Source organism: Symphalangus syndactylus, chromosome 3, assembly GCF_028878055.3.
Source record: "Symphalangus syndactylus isolate Jambi chromosome 3, NHGRI_mSymSyn1-v2.1_pri, whole genome shotgun sequence".
In the NCBI taxonomy this organism is placed as follows: Eukaryota; Metazoa; Chordata; class Mammalia; order Primates; family Hylobatidae; genus Symphalangus; species Symphalangus syndactylus.
Window position 1 is genome coordinate 13112024 of NC_072425.2, and position 17205 is coordinate 13129228.

Consider the following 17205-nt stretch of genomic DNA (forward strand, 5'->3'; position numbering starts at 1 on the left):
GTTCCCCTTTGAATGACCGTGGTCCCTGCCTTCAGAGAAAATCAGTTTGGAATGTTGGGAAGCTATGATGGTAGAGATTTCTTCTCTTGAAACAATAGAAGACTGCCTCTTTTTCCATGCATTCCATCACCAGACCTTGCACAGTGACATTTCTTGAGGCCATCACCCAGCAATCTTTGTCCCTGTACCAGGTACTGTGGAGGAGGAAATGGGGCAGTACCTCCGTGTAGGAAGAGGGTGTGGGAGGGCTGCATAGCCTGGGACTCCAGTGCTGCCCTGAGCCCTGCCCAAGGCGAGCAGGAAGCCGCCTGTGACTCGGTCTCCTCATCTGTTGAGTGGTAATAAGAATGCCTTGGCCGGGCGCAGTGGCCCACACCTGTAATCCCAGCACTTTGGGGAGGCCGAGACGGGCAGATCACTGGAGGTCAGGAGTTTGATACCAGCCTGACCAACATGGTGAAATCCCGTCTGTACTAAAAATACAAAACTTAGCCAGGCGTGGTGGCAGGCACCTATAATCCCAGCTACTAGGAAGGCCAAGGCAGGAGAATCACTTGAACCCGTGAGGTGGAGATCGCAGTTAGCCGAGTTCGTGCCACTGCACTTCGACTGGGTGACAGAGTGAGACTCTCCAAAAAAAAGAATGCCTTGAAGGCGAGCAGGAACTGCCACCCTCAAGACCTCAGCACTCCACCCTGAAGCAGGCAGATCCAACCAGGCCAAGGCTCTTTGCTTCATGTGCCAGCCGTCCAATCACAGGAGGTGAGGGCCCAGGCTGTGCGTCTAGTCCAGCAGCACTGGAAATGTGGCCAATGCCATCTGAGATGTGCTGAAGTAAAAAATCCACAGCAGATTAATATGAAAGAAAAAGAAGGTAAATAGCTCATTAATCATTTTTATATTACATGTTGTAATAATACTTTAGATAAATTGGGTTAATTAAAAAATATTTTTAAGACTGGGCACAGTGGCTCATGCCTGTAATCGCAGCACTTAGGGAGGCTGAGACGGGCAGATAACTTGAGGTCAGGAGTTCGAGACCAGCCTGGCCAACATGGTGAAACCCTGTCTCTACTAAAAATTCAAAAATTAGCCAGGCGTGGTAGCAGGCACCTGTAGTCCCCGCTACTCTGGAGGCTGAGGCAGAAGAATCACTTGAACCCAAGAAGTGGAGTTTGCAGTGAGCTGAGATCTTGCCACTGCACTCCAGCCTGGGGGACAGGGTAAGTTGAGACTCTGTCTCAAAAAAAAAAAAAAAAAAAAAAAAAAATTTTTTTTTTAATTACATATGTGGTTCACACTATATTTCTATTGGATAGTACTGGTCTAGAGAGTCCATTAGAACCTAGAGGAGAGGGTGAACAGTATAATCTTTCTTGTCTATTCCCTGGAGGTAGCTTGAACAACAGATGTTCTAGTAACCCAGGCTGAAGCGTCCCACCAAGGAAAGTTCCTGAGTGAGTTGTCTCTGACTCGTGTGCTAGAACTACTTAGAGAATGATATTAAAAATCCATATAAACCATCTTATCTACATCTCTAATCTGATATTACCGTCTGGTGTAGACTGAATGTCATAGCTGTTGGTTGTTACAGGGTTCATTCACTGATTCTTTTATCTGTTTGCTAACAAGCACTTATTTATTTTATGATGTGCCAGTTATTGGGCTAAGTGCCAGATTCCAAAATGAATGAGATTTGATTCTCTCATTGGGGTCTCAAAGGACTAGTAAGTAGAACCCTTCTCTGTCCCCTGAATTCTGAAAGTTGGAAAAGAAGACAGTAAGGTAGATAGATGGGGACCCAAATATCACCTTGATTTCTAAAGCCTTGTTTAAGGGATGCAGCTTGTTCTAAGAGCCCAGTGAGCTTCCCAGTATTGAGTCCCAGGATTAGACCAACATTACCCAACCACTCATAGTGGCTTTGCACTTGTCAGGCCTCCCCATCTGGTGGACATCGGAGAACAGGCTTACCATGGAGGGCTTACTCTCAGAAGTGGGGAGGGGGTTGGTTGGGGCGGCACATGGTTGGGTGCAAATCACACAGGGCCTCTCTGAGGGAGAAGAGATGCCATCAGAGGTTTTCAAACAGAAGGGTGACATAGCCAGACTTAGCTCTTATAAGGACTACTCTGATTGCAGAGTTGAGAATGGGGAGGGCAAGGAGCAGGGGACAGTTAGAAAGCCATCACGGTTGTCCATTTGAGGAATAAAGATGGCACTGGCCAGGCTGACCGTGGTGCACGTGGTGAGAAGTGGTGGATTCTGAATGTACCATTAAGGCAGAACTCACAGGATTTGCCAAAGGATTGCCGGATGGACTCAAGCAAAAGAGAAGAGTCAAGGATTTTAACCTGAGCTGCTGGAAGTGTGAAATGTCCTGTTTACCAAGATGTGCTCAAAGCAGGTTTGGGAGGAAGCTTCAGAGATACAGTTTTAGACTTGTGTTTGAGCCACCTGTCAAATGTCCAAGGGAATCACCAAGAGCTTGTGTTGTGTAATGAGACCACCCAACAATGAAGTCATCTGGCCCGCTTCTCTATCTACACATGTCCGTGAGGGCCTCCAGTGGTCTTCTAGCTTCCTGTACTGTGTATATGCCGACAGCTCCCGAATATATACCCCTAGCCTTCACCTGGCTCCTTCACTTCTCTTGAACTGCCTAATTCAGGCTCCTGTGGATGTCTAATACAGTATTTGTAAGAAGAGGAAATAAGGATGGATATACTACTTATTTCTGTGTAAATGAGGGATAAACCAGAAGTTATGTAGTTTTTTAACTTTTGAACTATATAAATGTTTTACAAGTTCAGAAAAAATCCTGAAATTGAGAATCAGTAAAAATAAACCTAACTGTATATTAAATGATAATATAACCCACACAGAAAAAAGAATTAGAATATCTTTTTGAACTCAGTACTCGCTGTATGCCCGTCACAGGATATATTCTAAGGACTAAAAGAATTGCTAAGAAATCTTGAACTTTTACCTTTAGTAGTTGTTAATGATATTCGTGTAGCAATTCTGAAGAAATTTTGTGTTTATTGTAGGATAAGGCAAATGAGTAGATTGATGATGTTAGAAACCAGGGTTCTCACTGTTGTGGAAGGGAGCTGCAAATATGGAATCAAGGAAGGAGGAAGAACCCAGTGGTGTTGGCTTGCAGTAACAAATAACAGTATTAACTTATGATTTTAAAAAAATATATATATACACACACTCATATTTAATTATATATATTTACATTAAATATATGTACATATTTCTCTCCTAGCTTTGTCCACTGAAAGGACATAGAACAGTGACATCCCAGTGGCAATGAGCACATCTAATGCCCAGATCTTGGTTTCTAAATACCACTCCCCACCAAAAGGAGCTAGGGTACATTAAAGAAATGGCAGATTCTAAGCTGATTTCCTTGAGAAATGGGGTAGGGAAGGTACAAGGTGATTCTGGAGCTTCTTTTGCATCAAAAACCAAAGAAGTGTTCAAAGATTGATGGAGGCTCCCTCTGGCCAAGTTTGGAAGTTTGAACATCAAAGGGCATGATTATAATGGATTATAACACACTGAATAATAAGTGAACACCCAGGTCCATAGTGATACCAAAAAAAGTAAGGGGTGGGGGCCTATTACTTATAAAGGAATGCCAGCCAACAAATATCAAGGAATAATTCATAATCACCAATGTATAACCACCAGTAAAATAAAGATTCACAGAAGGATCATCAGTGGATGCCAAACTATGCAGTGAAAATTTGTTAGAGAACAAGATGTTTAAAATCTCAAATTGCAATACAGATTACTTTTTAGTCACAAAGGAGAAACTGTATCATCGCAGTGGAGAAATTTGGCAGATACCACCTTAACCAAGTGATCGAACTTAGCATTATCAATAACTGATCAATAATACAGTAGAAAGCACATACCACCCAGAAACTGTGTTTACCAAACAGGTATTACCTGAATCTCATGACAGGGAACAGGCAGATCCAACTTACAGGGGACCTCCTCCAAGACAACTGGCAGGCACTTTTCAAAATATATCAACGTCCAAAAGCCAGTCCCCTCCCTTCTGCCTCCAGACTAGATAAGGGAAATTGGAGAGGCATGACAACCAGATGCAATGTATGCTCCTTAATTGGAGCTTAGATTTAAAAAAAAAAAAAAAAAAAAAGCTATAGAGAATCTGATTAGAGAGATTTGCTTGTGGAGCAAATACTATGTCAGTGTTAAATATCTTGGGTATGATAATGTTATTATGTTATTTATGCAGGAGAATGTCCTTGTTCCTAGGAGAGAGACAGCTGGTAGTATTTAGAGATGTGTTATAACGTGTGCAACTTTCAGTTGCTTTGATGAAAAATAAATTTGCATGTGTGTTTCTGTGATAGTGAGAGGAAGAAAAGGGATGGAAAGCGAGCATGGCAGAATGTTAACGGTTGGCGAATCTAGGTGAAGGGTATGTGGATGTTTGCTTCATAATATTCTTTCAGCACATCAATAGATTTGATTTTTTTTTTTTTTTTTCCAAAATACAACGTTGGAACCAGGCGTGGAGGCTCACACCTGTAATCTCAGCACTTTGGGAGACTGAGGCAAGAGGATCACTTGAGCCCGGGAGCTCGAGACCGGCCTAGGCAACATAGTGAGACCCCATCTCTACAAAACGAACAAAACTTAACCAGGGCTGGGCGTGGTGGCTAGCACTTTGGGAGGCCGAGACAGGCAGATCACTTGAGGTCAGGAGTTTGAGACCAGGTTCGCCAAAATGGTGAAACCATGTCTCTACTAAAAATACAAAAAAAATTAGCCAAGCATGGTGATGCGTGCTTGTAATCCCAGCTACTCAAGAGGCTGAGGCAGGAGAATCACTTGAACCGGGAAGGCAGTGAGCTGAGATCGTGCCACTGCACTCCAGCCTTGGTGACAGAGTGAGACTCCATGTCAAAAAAGAAAAAAAAAAAATTAGCCAGGCATAGTGGCACATGCCTGTAGTCCCACCTCCTCAGGAGGATCACATGAGACCCAGAGGTCATAGCTACAGTGAGCTGGGATCACACCACTGTACTCCAGCCTGGGCAACAGAGCAAGACCCTGTCTCAAAAAATAAAATGTTGGGGGAAAATGAAGAATAAGAGGAAAGGAACTGCAGACAGCATATAGGCAAGTCTTTCAAGTGATTTTGCAATTTAGAGAAACAAACGTGGGAGTAGCTGGAGGAGAAGGTGGACTTAAGGACTTGAGTTTTTAAGATGGGGGAGATCTACCATGTGTATGTGCAGACGTGAAGTGACACACAGCAGAAGGAAACCTGGTGGTGGGGAGAGGAGAGAATGGCTGGTGCAGTGTATGAGCAGGCTGGGTGGGTGGGGCCTCACCGCCGATGTAAGGCACAGATGAGATGCCTAAAAAGTCATTGAATGAGTTTTGGTTTTAATTCTTAGGCGAACCTCATGAGATAGATACTATTATTAAAAGTATATTGATTCAATCTTGGTTAAACATAAAACATTATAAGATTCAATTGTATTTATATTAAGTTCCTAGAATTTTTCATACAATAAGGGAGAAGAGATTGGAAAATGTTTATTTACTGGTGATTTAAGATCCTAAGAATGTATACATTTATGTAGGTGTTATCTTTTATTATTTTTAAAAAGACGAAACAAAAGTTTCCTGAGATATTCACAGGCTCTTCCTGAGATAGTCAATTCAGAGTTCTTAGGGAAGATATTCATTCTGGAATATTCATGGGTAAATACATTTGTTTGTTTTAGGGAATGGAATTTCCTTAAGTTGTAAATGAACTTTGCAGTTGTTAATCTGACCCATATAAAAATCATGTGGGCTCTTTTTCAGAAGAATCTTGGACCTTTGTATCTAGTTTATTTCACCTTTTTATTGGAATATACTATATATACATCAGAAAGTATATACACATACCTTATGTAGATAGCTTGCAGGATTTTCACAAGTTGAACACACTTGTACAACCAACCCCCAGATCAAGAAACAGGCCATAACCGTCACCTCAGAAGCCCACTGCTTCATGTCGCCTGCCAGTTAACCACCCCCCACTCCCCGAGCATAACCACTATCTTGAATCCCCAAATAATAGATTAAATTTGTCTGTTTTGCATTTATATAAATGGAATCGTATAAAACGTACTCTTCAATCTGGCATCTCTCTACACTCATGAGAACCATCCATGTCATGGGTGTTGATTGCATGGTATTCCACTGTGCGACGGTGCCACGGTTCACCCGTCCTGCTGTCGACAGGCATTCACTGAGCGCTGCTGTGATATTCTGGTATATGTCTGATGGTGACCTCACACAGGCATCCTTCGGAGTGGAGTTATTGGGCTGGAGAGGAAGGATGTGTTCACCCATAGTGAGTGGCTGTCAGTCAGCAGGGTAGAGAGTCCCCCTTCTCTTCATCCTCACCGATAGTGTTCCATGTTTTTTCTTTTTATCTATTCAGGCATGTTTGTTGTGGTAGCTCTGTGGTTTTAATGTACTGCTTCCTGATGACAAATTGAGCACCTTGTTATATGTTTATTGGCCATTTGAATGTTGCCTTTTGTGATTCTGAATCTCTTTGTAATGCTTACCAGTTATGCAAATAAAATGAAAAGGGTGGTTCTGTCAGATCTTAACCCAAATCCAAGGTAAAGCCTGGTTTTCTGTATAGGTGAGAAGGCCCCGGGACCCAGAATCCCTCCTCACCCCTTCTGCCGCCATCCAGGGCCCCACTCGGTGGCTGGCAGTGCTGGCTGCGTTCAGCTCAGTACGGGACAGTTTGACTGTGTCGCATCCAGCTTCCCATACCCGTCCTTTGTGACCGAACAACGCCATCCCTAGGAGTCTGTCTCACCATACAAGGGCGCAGATGGGCCAGCTTGAGGGTGTTCATCAACGCAGCATTGTTTGAAGAGCAGAAGTTAGAATCTATTCATTCGGGGGCCCGACTGCATAAATACACTGTGGTTGCCATCCAGCAGAGCATCATGCAGCCATTAACTGCACTCACATTGGAAAATGCCCACAATGGCTTGTTGTTTAAAAAAAAAAAAAAAAGTGAAAAAAATAGTTCTGCTGTATGTGGAGTTATGAGAAATGTTTACCTTCTACGTTATATATTTTTACAGTGCTTGGATTTTTATAATGAGATTGTTTGAAAATTTTTTAAAAGATAGGCTTAATATTCCCATTAGCAGTGTCGTAGTTATCCGGTAGACTTCCTGAACAATTGGGTAGTAGGAATGGATTTTCATGACAAAAGAGTCTTTGGAATTGCAAAACTTCAAATATCGTTTTCCCTCTGTTTTAACAGGAATAGTTGTATATTAAGTAAGACAGGGGATCTTTCGATGTGAAAGTTGTTAGAAAAATATAACTCCAGGCCGGGCTCAGTGCCTCACGCCTGTAATCCCAACACTTTGGGAGGCCGGCGGATCATGAAATCAGAAGATCCAGACCATCCTGGCTAACACAGTAAAACCCCATCTCTACTAAAAATACAAAAAATTAGCCGGGCGTGGTGGCGGGCACCTGTAGTCCCAGCTACTCAGGAGGCTGAGGCAGGAGAATGGCGTGAACCCAGGAGGCGGAGCTTGCAGTGAGCCGAGATCGCGCCAGTGCACTCCAGCCTGGGCGACAGAGCGAGACTCCATATCAAAAAAAAAAGAAAAATATAACTCCAGGTTGCTTTTGGCTTGACTAGACTGGGGTTATTTTTAGCTTTTGCCTTTTTAAGTGTTGGCAGAGACCTGACGAGGTTATCACATGACAATAATAGCTGCCATGTATTAAGTATTTGCTATATATCAGGTCCTTGGCCACATGCTTTACTCACGGGTCACATTTAATCCCCACAATTACCTGAGGAGGAACTAGGTCTGTGGCTATGGCTTTCCTCGGTGAGGAACCGGAGGCTCGGGTAAAAAGTTTGCCCAGGTTAGTGGCCGAGCTCAAGTTAAAACAAAGACACACAGGCCTGGCGTGATGGCTCACGCCTGTAGTCCCAGCACTTTGGGAGGCTGAGATAGGAGGATCCCTTGAGCCCAGGAGTTCGAGACCAACCTAGGCAACGTGGCGAAACCCTGTCTCCACCAAAAATACAAAAATTAGCCAGTCTCGTAACCTGGTCTCAAGATAAATAAATAGATTAAAAAAAAAAAAAAAAAGCCACAGACTTCAGCTGTGCTGCCTCCTGTGCCCACAGCCCTCTGTCTCCATCTTTACCTTGCAGTCCACAAAATCCTAGACAAGTGAAGACTTTTAAAAAATCTGAAATCCTCATCTTTAAAAAAAGCCCTTCCTAATGTCCTCAATCACGCCTCCACTCCATTTGTCCTCTTTATGCATTTGGAAAATGGGGAATGTGGATTAAATAAGTGATCTCTAAATCCTTCCCAGTGCTCGACTTCTGAGCCCAGTAGAAGACAGGGAATGAGGAATTAGCAGCCACAGCGTTTCTCAAGATTGGCTGCCTCGAAGTTGTCCACCTTGCCCTTGACTTTGTGATCCTGCGTGGTTGATGTTTAGAGACTCGCCGCCATCCCTGGTGAGAGATTAAGCTGAGACAGAAACCACTGCTAAGTTGGGATCCCAGCTGCTGCTGCAAGTGACACAGAAAGAAGGCCAGTTGATAGCCACATTTGTCAGCAACAGGCAGAGACCATTGTTAAGCCTGGCCGAGGGGCAAGTTAAAAATTTAAGAATGAAATATTGGCATCTGGCAGACCACTTGAAGAAATTGGGTTGGCTTTGATGTTTTTCTGTTCTGCTTGGTTTTCTGTTGAGACATGATTCTGTGAGCAGGCTACATCCTCTCCTCCGGCCCATCCTCTTTCTCTCTCAGTAGAGAAGGACATTCATCCGACAGCCAGATCTGTAGCCTGCGATGGTTGCCCAAGAAAGTGGCTGCTGTTGGTAACATCACAGTCATTTATACAGAAATTGTTTGTGAGCTCATATAAGCCACCCTTCCTCTGGAAGGAATGACTAGCAGATTAGTCATTGGGAGTTTCTGACCTTGGGGTAAATGTCACATGGAGCAAGAGTCTGAGGCTTTCTATTCTTAAGTTCAGGTGAACTTGAAGTTGCTCTCACAGATTGGATAGATCACAATAAAATACACCAGTATTGGCATTTCCAGATGAAGGAGGACTTTTGTGTCCTTTCTTAGACATGGCCATGTGGGAAAGTGTGCATGTCTGGCAACCCCAGGTGCCGGGAGGAATATGGAGCAACTAGGACTCTCCTAACCTTGCTAGTGGGACTGTAAAGTGGCATAGCCACTGGGGAGAATCATTTTGCAATATCTGTAAGAATCAATGTGGCATATACCCTACAATCCAGCCGTTCTGCTCTTAGAGGACTGTTGGCATGTGTTCCAGGAGACATGTATGAGCAGCATTGTTTATTAAAGCAAAAATGCTGGAAGTGACCCAGCGTCCACTGACGGGAGAGCAGATAAATAAAGCTGGGATTATGGAATCTACGGAGTTTCTCAGCATTGAAAACGAAATCACTGATACACCCCAGCATGCCTGAGTGTCAGGCCTGCTATTGAGTAAAAAAGCAAGAGCGTGAGAATCTTTACAGTATGCCATCACTTAGTTAACATTCACAAACTTATAAGTTAAACTGTATATGTCGATATAAACTGTCCTGAAAAGTAAGGGATGATAAGTCTGAAAGTCAGAGTCGGGCTGCCTGTAGGGAAGAGGTGTGGCTGCAGAGGAGCACGTGGCGGCACCAGTGGAATCCATCCGCTTCTCGAGCTGCACCATCCAGTGTGCCAGTCACCAGCCCAGGGGCTGTTTACACAGTTAACTCACAGTTCAGTGCCTCAGCCACAGCAGCCACAATCAGGCTTCAGTAGCCACTAGTGCCTGTCGTGTTAGACAGTTCAGGTACCGGCCGCCTCCATCACTGCAGAAGGTTCTGTTTGCTAGGCCAGATGGTGGGTGTCTGGATTTGATTCATTCCCTATAACTTGTGTATATATATTTGTATGAAATCTTTAAATTTTTTGTTTTAACTTCAGTTCTAGAAAATTACTAAAAAGACGCATATACAAAATCTACAGTGTAACTTTCTAAGTGTGAAAAGCAGTGGAATAGCAAGAGAGTGGTTGGTGGCACTGCCTGCGACGCAGCAGTCATGTGGGAACACTCCCTTCACGTCGCCCTCCACCTCGGATGATTGACGTGCATGAGAAAGGGGCAGGGAGAGTGCGTCTGTCTGTCTGTCTGTCTGCCTGCCTGCCTGTCTGGAGCTGTTGGCAAGATTGCCCTAACAGCAGTGTTCATGCGAGGGCACCTGTCGTTTCCTCCCCAACCTGCTGTCGCAAGGCATTATAGTACCGCCTCAGCACTCAAAGGCATAGTGTGAATGACCTTGAGAATCACCTGAAGCCTGTGCTGCTAACCCAAGGTTTCAAGAAGAATATGACAAACATACTGTCCTAGTTAGTGCTGTCCTCGATTTCCAGCATTGAGAAGGTTGGTTGTCATTTGAAAGAATCTCTTCTCTCTGCCTGATTTATGGCTTCTTGTGCTAGAGCTGGCTGTTCTGAGGCAGATACCCTGAGGAGGGAGATTTATTGGTAGGCATTCCACTGTCTTTAGGTGCTGACATGGTTTCCCAGCTGTGCCCAAGGCAGACGAGAATTGTGAGTGCAATAATAAACCTCTTGAGTTCCGTCAACAGCTCATAGGCAGAGGTGCCCTTAGTTGGTCCGTGCCCTTGCATGAACCTGAGAGGGTTTTTTGGTGATCGACCTCTACACCTCACTTGTCTACCCCAGTTCCGCCCTGGTCATGACGGCGCAGTTGTGAATCTTGCCATCTCCTCAGCCCCATGCCTGCCTGAACAGCAACTCAGGGCAGTAGACGGTGGAGAAAGCGGAAGTTGGCTCACCCAGCCTGAACATCTTTGACCGCCAGAGAACCCACGCATCCTGCCCAGACTTCCCCATTTGTGTCTGCTTTCCCTGCTTCAGTCCTACTTACCAGGGTAGAAGTCGCATGGATTAGGAAACTGCTCTGACAGCCCAACTGACTTGGGAACCTGCCTGGTAAGGGAAGAGGCTGTGTCTTTTAGGGACACTGTGGGGCTGCCATCAGAAGACATGGGGTAAGGACAGCAATAGGATCCGTATGCAGGGAGGCAGGTAAACCAAAGAGGGAAATAGACTAATAGGCTAAAGGCCAGATTGAGACTTCTGGTTCAGTGCCAAAGGAAGAGAAGAGTGGGCATTTATAAGGTCCTTATTTACTTAGGATAGTGAGTTAAATGTTCAGTGTTGCAGAATAACTGGATGAAGTTCTGGAAGCAGCTGGGAAATAAGAATTTGGAATCGATTGACCTTGCTATGCATCCAAGCTCCTTGTGTTGAGCAGGTGCCGTGTGCCAGGCATCTTGTGAAACACCTTATTGCGTTATCCACAGTAAATATCTCATTTAATCTACATCACATCAGCCATCTCAAGAAATACAATGTTATCTCACTCATTTTCCAGACAAAATGAGGGAAAGATTTAGAGAGATAATGTGTAAGTATTTGAATGCAAGCATTCTGACTCCAGTGCACACGCCCCTTTAAAAAAATTTTTTGGCCAGGCGCAGTGGCTCACACCTGTAATCCCAGCACTTTGGGAGGCCAAGGCAGGTGGATCATGAGGTCAGGAGATTGAGACCATCCTTGCTAACACGGTGAAACCCCGTCTCTACTAAAAATACAAAAAAAATAGCCGGGCGTGGTGGCAGGCACCCAGGCTGGAGTGCAGTGGTGCAATCTTGCACTGCAAGCTCCGCCTCCCGGGCTCACGCCATTCTCCTGCCTCAGCCTCCCGAGTAGCTGGGACTATAGGCACGTACCACCAGGCCTGGCTAACAGTGCACACCCTCTTAAGCATCACATGAAGGATTAGACTGTTCACATCCATGTTGAAGTATAAAGAAGGAAGTATAAACTGTAAATGGGATCCACCCTGCTTGGGTGGGGAGAGAGAAGAGGCAGGACAGAGGGGAGTGGGAGAAGTCGCACCATCCCAGTTCACTTGAATGCGAGGGATGACTGCTGACATATGAGGGCTGGTGTTGAGAGCCTCCTGACCCTGTTGAGCTGTTCCAGGTGAGCTAGCCAGGTGCAGCAGCTTCCTGTTGACTTGTGTCCCCATCTGGGGACTAAGAAGGGCTTTCTGCAGCTCTGGCCATCACACAGCTGTGAAGCTGTTTGGTTTGACCATATGTGAATGCAGGTCAGGCCCTGGCTTTTCTCTTTGGTCCAGAGCGCAGTGGGTGCCTAGGTAATTTGCAAAGGGTAGATAGTTTATCTGATCCTGCCTGGCCACCTGGAAGGTCTTTAGCAAGGGAATTGAACTTTGGCCTTGTTAAGTCACATGCAGCAATGGTAGACAGAGTGAGAGCCGTGTAGTGCAAGGTGCCGTGCTGTTTATTTGGAGGGTTGTTTTGTTTGGTTTTCTGTTTTATTTTGTTGTACTAAATTGCTGGAAAAACTTGACAGAGGGAGTGCTTTTTATTTTTAAAACTACAGGTATTTATTTTTCCATTGCGTAGGACAGTGTTTTATTGCTTAAGTTTCAGCCAATTTCAAGTATTTTCTGCTGTTACTGAAAGAAGCAGTCTTCTTCCTGGGATATTTTTGTTGTTGGTTGGTTTCTTCATTTGTTGAATGTATGTTTACTGATTATCTTCTATGCGCCAACTACCACGTCAGCACTGGGAAAACAAGCATGAGCAAGACAGGTACAGTCCTCAGGAAACTTGTCCCCCAAGCCTTTATTTTTTTGAGACAGGGTCTCGCCCTGTTGCCCAGGCTGGAGTGCAGTGCTCACTGTAGCCTCTAACTCCTGGACTTAAGCAGTCCTCCCACCTCAGCCTCCTGAGTAGCTGGGACTACAGGTGTGCACCACCATGCCCAGCTAATATTTTGTAGGTAGAGACGAAGTCTCACTCTATTGCCTAGGCCCCAACTCCTGGGCTTAAGTGATCCTCCCGCCCCAGCCTCTCAAAGTGCTGGAATTACAGGCATGAACCACCACGCCCAGCCAAACTTGCATTCTTGTGAGGAGACAGGTTTAAATAAATCGATTAATAAGATGTTTTCAGACACTGGAACCGGTTGTAATAATGCTGAGATAAAGGAAGACTGCCAGTGGGCTTTTTTTAAAAAATAGTTTTATTGTTATATTATTCACATATCATACAATTCATTCAAAAAGGGTACAGTTCTTTTTTTTTCTAGTAATTCACTGGGCTATACAACCATCACCATATTCTAATTTTAGAATACTTTTGTACACTAGGAGAAAAAACTCCATACTGATTATAGCAGCCCCTCTCCATCTCTCTGCCCCATCTAGTCTTAGGCAACCACCAATCTACTTTCTGTCTCTATGGATTTGCCTATTCTGGACATTTCAAATGAATGGAATCATACAATATACGGTCTTCTGTAGCTGGCTGCTTTAGCTTAGATAATGTTTTCAAGGTTCAACTGTGTTGTAGCTGATCCGTACTTAATTTATTTTTACTGCCAAATAATATTCCATTGTATGGATATAATACATTTTATTTAGTCATTCACAAACGTGGACATTTGAGTTTTTCCCACCTTTGGCTATTATGAATAATGTTGCTGTGAGCTTTCCTTTGACTTACCTGTACAAGTCACATGGATTTAGGCTTTCATTTCTCTCGCAAATCTGCCCAGGAGTGGAATTTCTGGGTCACATGTCAACTCTGTGATCTTGTGAGAAACTCCTAACATTTTCCAAAGCAGAGAAACCATATTACATTCCTACCAGCAATGTGTAGGGCGTTCAGTTTCTCCAGTCCTCACCAACACTTGGAACTGTCTTTTTTATTAGACCTAGTGTGTGTGAAGCTTTACATTTCCTTAATGGCTAATTATGTTGACCGTCTTTCCATGTGCTTATTGCCAATTTGTGTATCTTCTTTGGAGAATATCTGCTCAAATTCTTTGCCCATTTTACATTGGGTTATATGCCTTTTATTCTAGAGCTGTAAGAATTTTTTAAGGTTTTCTGTATACAAGTCCCTTATCAGGTATAGCTGGCCCTCCATATCCATGGGTTCTGCAGCCTCTGATTCAGTCATGGTCAAAAATATGCAGGGAAAAGCAATAAAAATAGCAGTGTAATAATGCAAATTTTAAAATAAAGTATAACTATTTACATAACACTTACATTGTATTTGGTATCGTAAGTAATCTATAGATGATTTGAAGCACGTGGAGGATGTGTGTGGGTCATACACAAATATTCCACTGTTTTATATAAGGGACTTGAGCATCATGGATTTTGATCCCCGAAGGGGATCCTGGAACCAAGCCCCTGAGGATGCTAAGGGACAGCTGCATATGATTTTCAAATAGAGTCATGCTCTGCATAACAACATTTCAGTTAGTGACAGACCACATTGTAACATATATAAGGCAGACCACATTATAATCTTATGGTCCCATAAGATTATCATAGAGCTGAAAAATTCCTGTCACCTCGCCTTATGTAGCCATCATTACATCCAGCGCAATACATTACTCACATGTTTGTGGTGATGCTGGTGTAAATATATAGCACATATGGTTATGTACAGTACGTAGTACTTGGTAATGATAATAAATGACTATGTTACTGGTTTATGGATTTACTCTACTTTTTATCATTATTTGAAAGTATGCTTCTGCTTACTAAAAACAAAAAAGTTAACTGTAAAACAGCCTCAGGCAGATCCTTCAGGAGGTGTTATAAAAGAAGGCATTGCTATCATAGGAGAAGACAGCTCCATGCATTTTATTACTCTGAAGACCTACCAGTGGGACAAGATGGGGAGGTGGAAGATGGTGATACTGATGATCCTGCCCCTGAAGACCTAGGCTGATTAATGTGTGTCTATCTTTGTCTTTAATGAAAAGTTTTAAAAGTAAAAAAAAAATAATAATTTTTTAAATAGAAAAAAGCTTAAAGAATAAGAATATAAAAAAAGAAAATATTTTTGCCAACCTGGGCAACATAGTGAGACCTCATTGCTATAAAAAGTTTAAAAATGAGCCAGACATTGTAGCACTTGCCTATAGTCCTAGCCACTCAAGAGGCTGAGGCAGGATGGTGTCTGCGCCCAGCAATTCCAGGCTACGGTGAGCTGTGATCACACCACTGCACTCTAGTCTTAGCAAAAGAGTGAGACCCTGTCTCAAAAAAAAAAAAAAAAAAAGAATAAAAATTTTTTTTTAAATTAAAAGTTTATAAAGTAAAAAAGTTACAGTAAGCTAAGGTTAACTTCCTGAAGAAAGAACATTTTAAAAATAAATTTAGTGAAGGTTAAATGTGCCATGGTTATGAAGTTTACCCTGGTGTACAGGAGTGTCCTAGACCTTCACATTTACTCCCTGATATACTCAGAGCAACTTCTAGGCCTGCAGCCTCCATTCGTGATATTGCCTTTCACAGGTGGAATTTTTAATCTTTTATACCATTTACCATACCTTTTCTACATTTCGATATGGTTGGATACACAGATACCATTGTATTACAGTTGCCTGCAGTACTCAGTACAGTACCATGCTGTACAGGTGTGTAGCCTCGGAGCAATGGGCTATTCCATATAGCCTAGGTGTGTAGTAGGCTATTCCATCTAGGTTCATTTGAGTATTCTCTGACGTTTGCACAACGAAGTTGCCTAATGATGCATTTTTCAGAACTTATTCTTGTCCTTGAGCAACACATGACTGTATTTTCTTTCATCCTGTGGGTTTGTTCACTTTCCTAGTAGTAGTAGTATTTGCAGTGCAAAAGTTGTTAGTTTTGATGAAGTCCAATTTTCTATTTTTTTATTTTGTAACTTTGTGCTTTTGGTTTTGTATCTAAGAAAACGTGGTCAAATTCAAGGTCACAAAAACTCCTGTTTTTTTCTGAGAGGTTTACTCTGAGAGTTGTAACTCTTATATTTAGGTCTGATCCAGTTCAGTGTCAAATAGGAGTGGCGAGAACAGATGTCCTAGTCTTAATTCCTGATCTTTGGGGCAAGTCATTTAGTCTTTCACCAGGGCCCAGAGGGTTTTGAACATCTTACTTCTAGTTGAGTCACCGCTGCCAACTCCAGAGCCTTGCACATGTCACTTGTTGCAGTTTCCTAAAGAATGAAGAGGTTGATTCGAAAGGGCCTTCCTTTCCAGTTCTCACATCTTACACCTCTGTGATTTGACTGGGTGTTCTTTCTTCTTAGCCAGTTCCCTTGGATGTTAGTTAGATCATCACACAAACTCTGTAAGGACACTTAGGAATATTTGCAAGTTCTTTTTCCATGTTTATTTGGACTGCCTTTGATTTCCACAATTCCTTGATGAAAATTGCAAAAATGGAAGCATGTAAGCAGGAATGTTTTGTAGTGGATCCATACGTCCTTTACTTTGAAACTCTCAACAGCCAAGAAAAAAGATGGGTTTGGGGACATTGCTCATTTCCACAAAAGGTCAATGAACCGTCGCTTCTTCCCACTTGCATCTAACAGTCAGTACCCTCTTTGTTTTCAGACTCTCAGCGTTCTCATCTCTCTTCCTTCACCATGAAGCTGATGGACAAATTCCACTCACCCAAAATCAAGAGAACGCCATCAAAGAAGGGAAAACCAGCTGAGGTGTCCGTAAAGATTCCAGAGAAGCCTGTGAACAAAGTAAGCTGACTCTAGGTGTTTCTCCTGGCCTCACCTGCTTCCAGCAGTATGAGTTTGTGCGATTTTTATGTTCCTTCCCTGGGGATTGAGCTTTCAGTGCATCATACCTACTTCGTAGCATTCCGTGGGCGGGACCTTTGGTGTCCTTGTAAAATAAGAACCATTAGGATGGTGAGTGTTTGCCATGTTAGCCAAGCTCAATTGGCTAAGACAGTTCTCCTTTTCCAGCTGTGTCATCCTCTGGGCATTTAAAACAGCTCAGCACATCATGTCCACACCCCAGGCTGCTGCCTCCCTGCCCTGCAGTTCCCTACGTTGCCTTGGCGCACACTCAAACACAGGGAACTTTGTGATGTCCAGAACATCCATCATTTGGCTTTAGGGCCTGTGCTCTGAAACGTGCAAACCCCTTGAGACCCAGCCAAAGATGTCCTCAAGAGTTAGTGGCCTCAGCAGGGCCAGTCAAGCCAG

At 43.4% G+C, this 17205-nt stretch overlaps 1 protein-coding gene across 10 annotated transcripts in view; it reads left to right on the plus strand.

The window, feature by feature from the left end:
* The window catches only part of RAPGEF1 (Rap guanine nucleotide exchange factor 1), a 163055-nt gene that overhangs the window by 73564 nt on the left and 72286 nt on the right, over positions 1-17205 (plus strand). For 9 of the 10 annotated variants that reach the window (XM_055270646.2, XM_055270647.2, XM_055270649.2 and 6 more), the window contains exon 2: positions 16595-16734. In XM_055270646.2, coding sequence (XP_055126621.1) covers positions 16595-16734 — 140 coding nt within the window. Of the gene's footprint in view, positions 1-16285; positions 16329-16594; positions 16735-17205 lie in introns of those variants that run through there. The other variant, XM_063635725.1, reaches the window with a different exon arrangement.